At 32.2% G+C, this 1,128-nt stretch overlaps 1 protein-coding gene across 1 annotated transcript in view; it reads right to left on the minus strand.

The window, feature by feature from the left end:
- Positions 1-253: 253 nt before the first annotated feature.
- IQGAP2 (IQ motif containing GTPase activating protein 2) overlaps positions 254-1,128 on the minus strand; it is a 293,348-nt gene continuing 292,473 nt past the window's right edge. The window contains 1 exon segment of the mRNA XM_007461600.1: positions 254-1,128. This exon segment is cut by the window's right edge and continues 4 nt beyond it. Coding sequence (XP_007461662.1) covers positions 1,100-1,128 — 29 coding nt within the window. The 3' untranslated portion in view covers positions 254-1,099.

Consider the following 1,128-nt stretch of genomic DNA (forward strand, 5'->3'; position numbering starts at 1 on the left):
TGTCTTATATGATATAAAACACTGTAGATGTTATACATATTATTAACACCAGATAGCAAAAATAAAAAGATGTGGAAAAGAAGTTCATGTTTTTTTTACAGTTATTTATTGAAAAACATTCATGTGTAAGTCGACCCATACAGATCAAATCCATGTTGTTCAAGGGTCAACTGTTCTTCTTTTCCCCCAAAGTCCCACCAAGAACCTTCTCCCACCCACTAAATGATTTGGATTTATTCAGACAGAAGTCAAATTAATGTAATTCAGTAATATTTATTTTACATAAAACAATTTTCAAAGAATACATTTAAGAACCATCCAGATACTCATTTTATTGCATTACAAAAAAACTGAGAGGCACAATTGAAATATTCAAATAAATTGTGAGGGGTGGAGGTGGGGTGAGGCCTATGATCTCTGTCCACCTTGTTCCTTAGTCACTGAGAGGCTCTGGGTCCAAGAGTCTCTACCATGAGGCAGTAGTGCACTTCATTAAGTAGGAATTAATCACATAAAATATATACTTTTATACAGAAAGTGTTATTGTACTGTCACTTTCAATTACTTATAAAAACTTCACTTTGAATTGCACGAAAGTTTTCTTTAAAATCGATAACTCCCAGAAGGTTGGGCTTAGAACCAAGTATCTCTCTAAATAATTCATTACAAATAATTCAGGTTCCATTTCTCCACAGATCAAAAAAAAAAAAATCTATGAAGACTTACAGTATTCAAATGGGACATTTAAAAATTTTTTTATAGGAAAATAGGTTTACACATTTGTCCCTAATCAGCTAAAGTTATTTTCTCCCTACTTTAAAACAAATCACAGAATATCCAAAGTTTTAAATCAGAGTACCTGCACCACAGTATAATGTGGCAGTGTTTACGTTAATTCATTTTGTGTATCATTCTACTGCAGTATCGGATTATCAAAAAGGCACATGGGTACATTCTTCGGAACAGTTTTGGTCTTTAAAAAAAAAAAAAATCACACGTTTATAAGCAGTGATTTCAATCATGTTTAAAAACAAAAATACTAAACAGATTCATTTCCTAATCCAGGTGATACAGAATCCATGAGATTTCTTCAGGCACTTCACTTCCCATAGAATTTCTTGTTCAGCA

The sequence above is a fragment of the Lipotes vexillifer genome, unplaced genomic scaffold (genome assembly GCF_000442215.2).
Source record: "Lipotes vexillifer unplaced genomic scaffold, Lipotes_vexillifer_v1.1 scaffold779, whole genome shotgun sequence".
NCBI classification, from domain to species: Eukaryota; Metazoa; Chordata; class Mammalia; order Artiodactyla; family Lipotidae; genus Lipotes; species Lipotes vexillifer.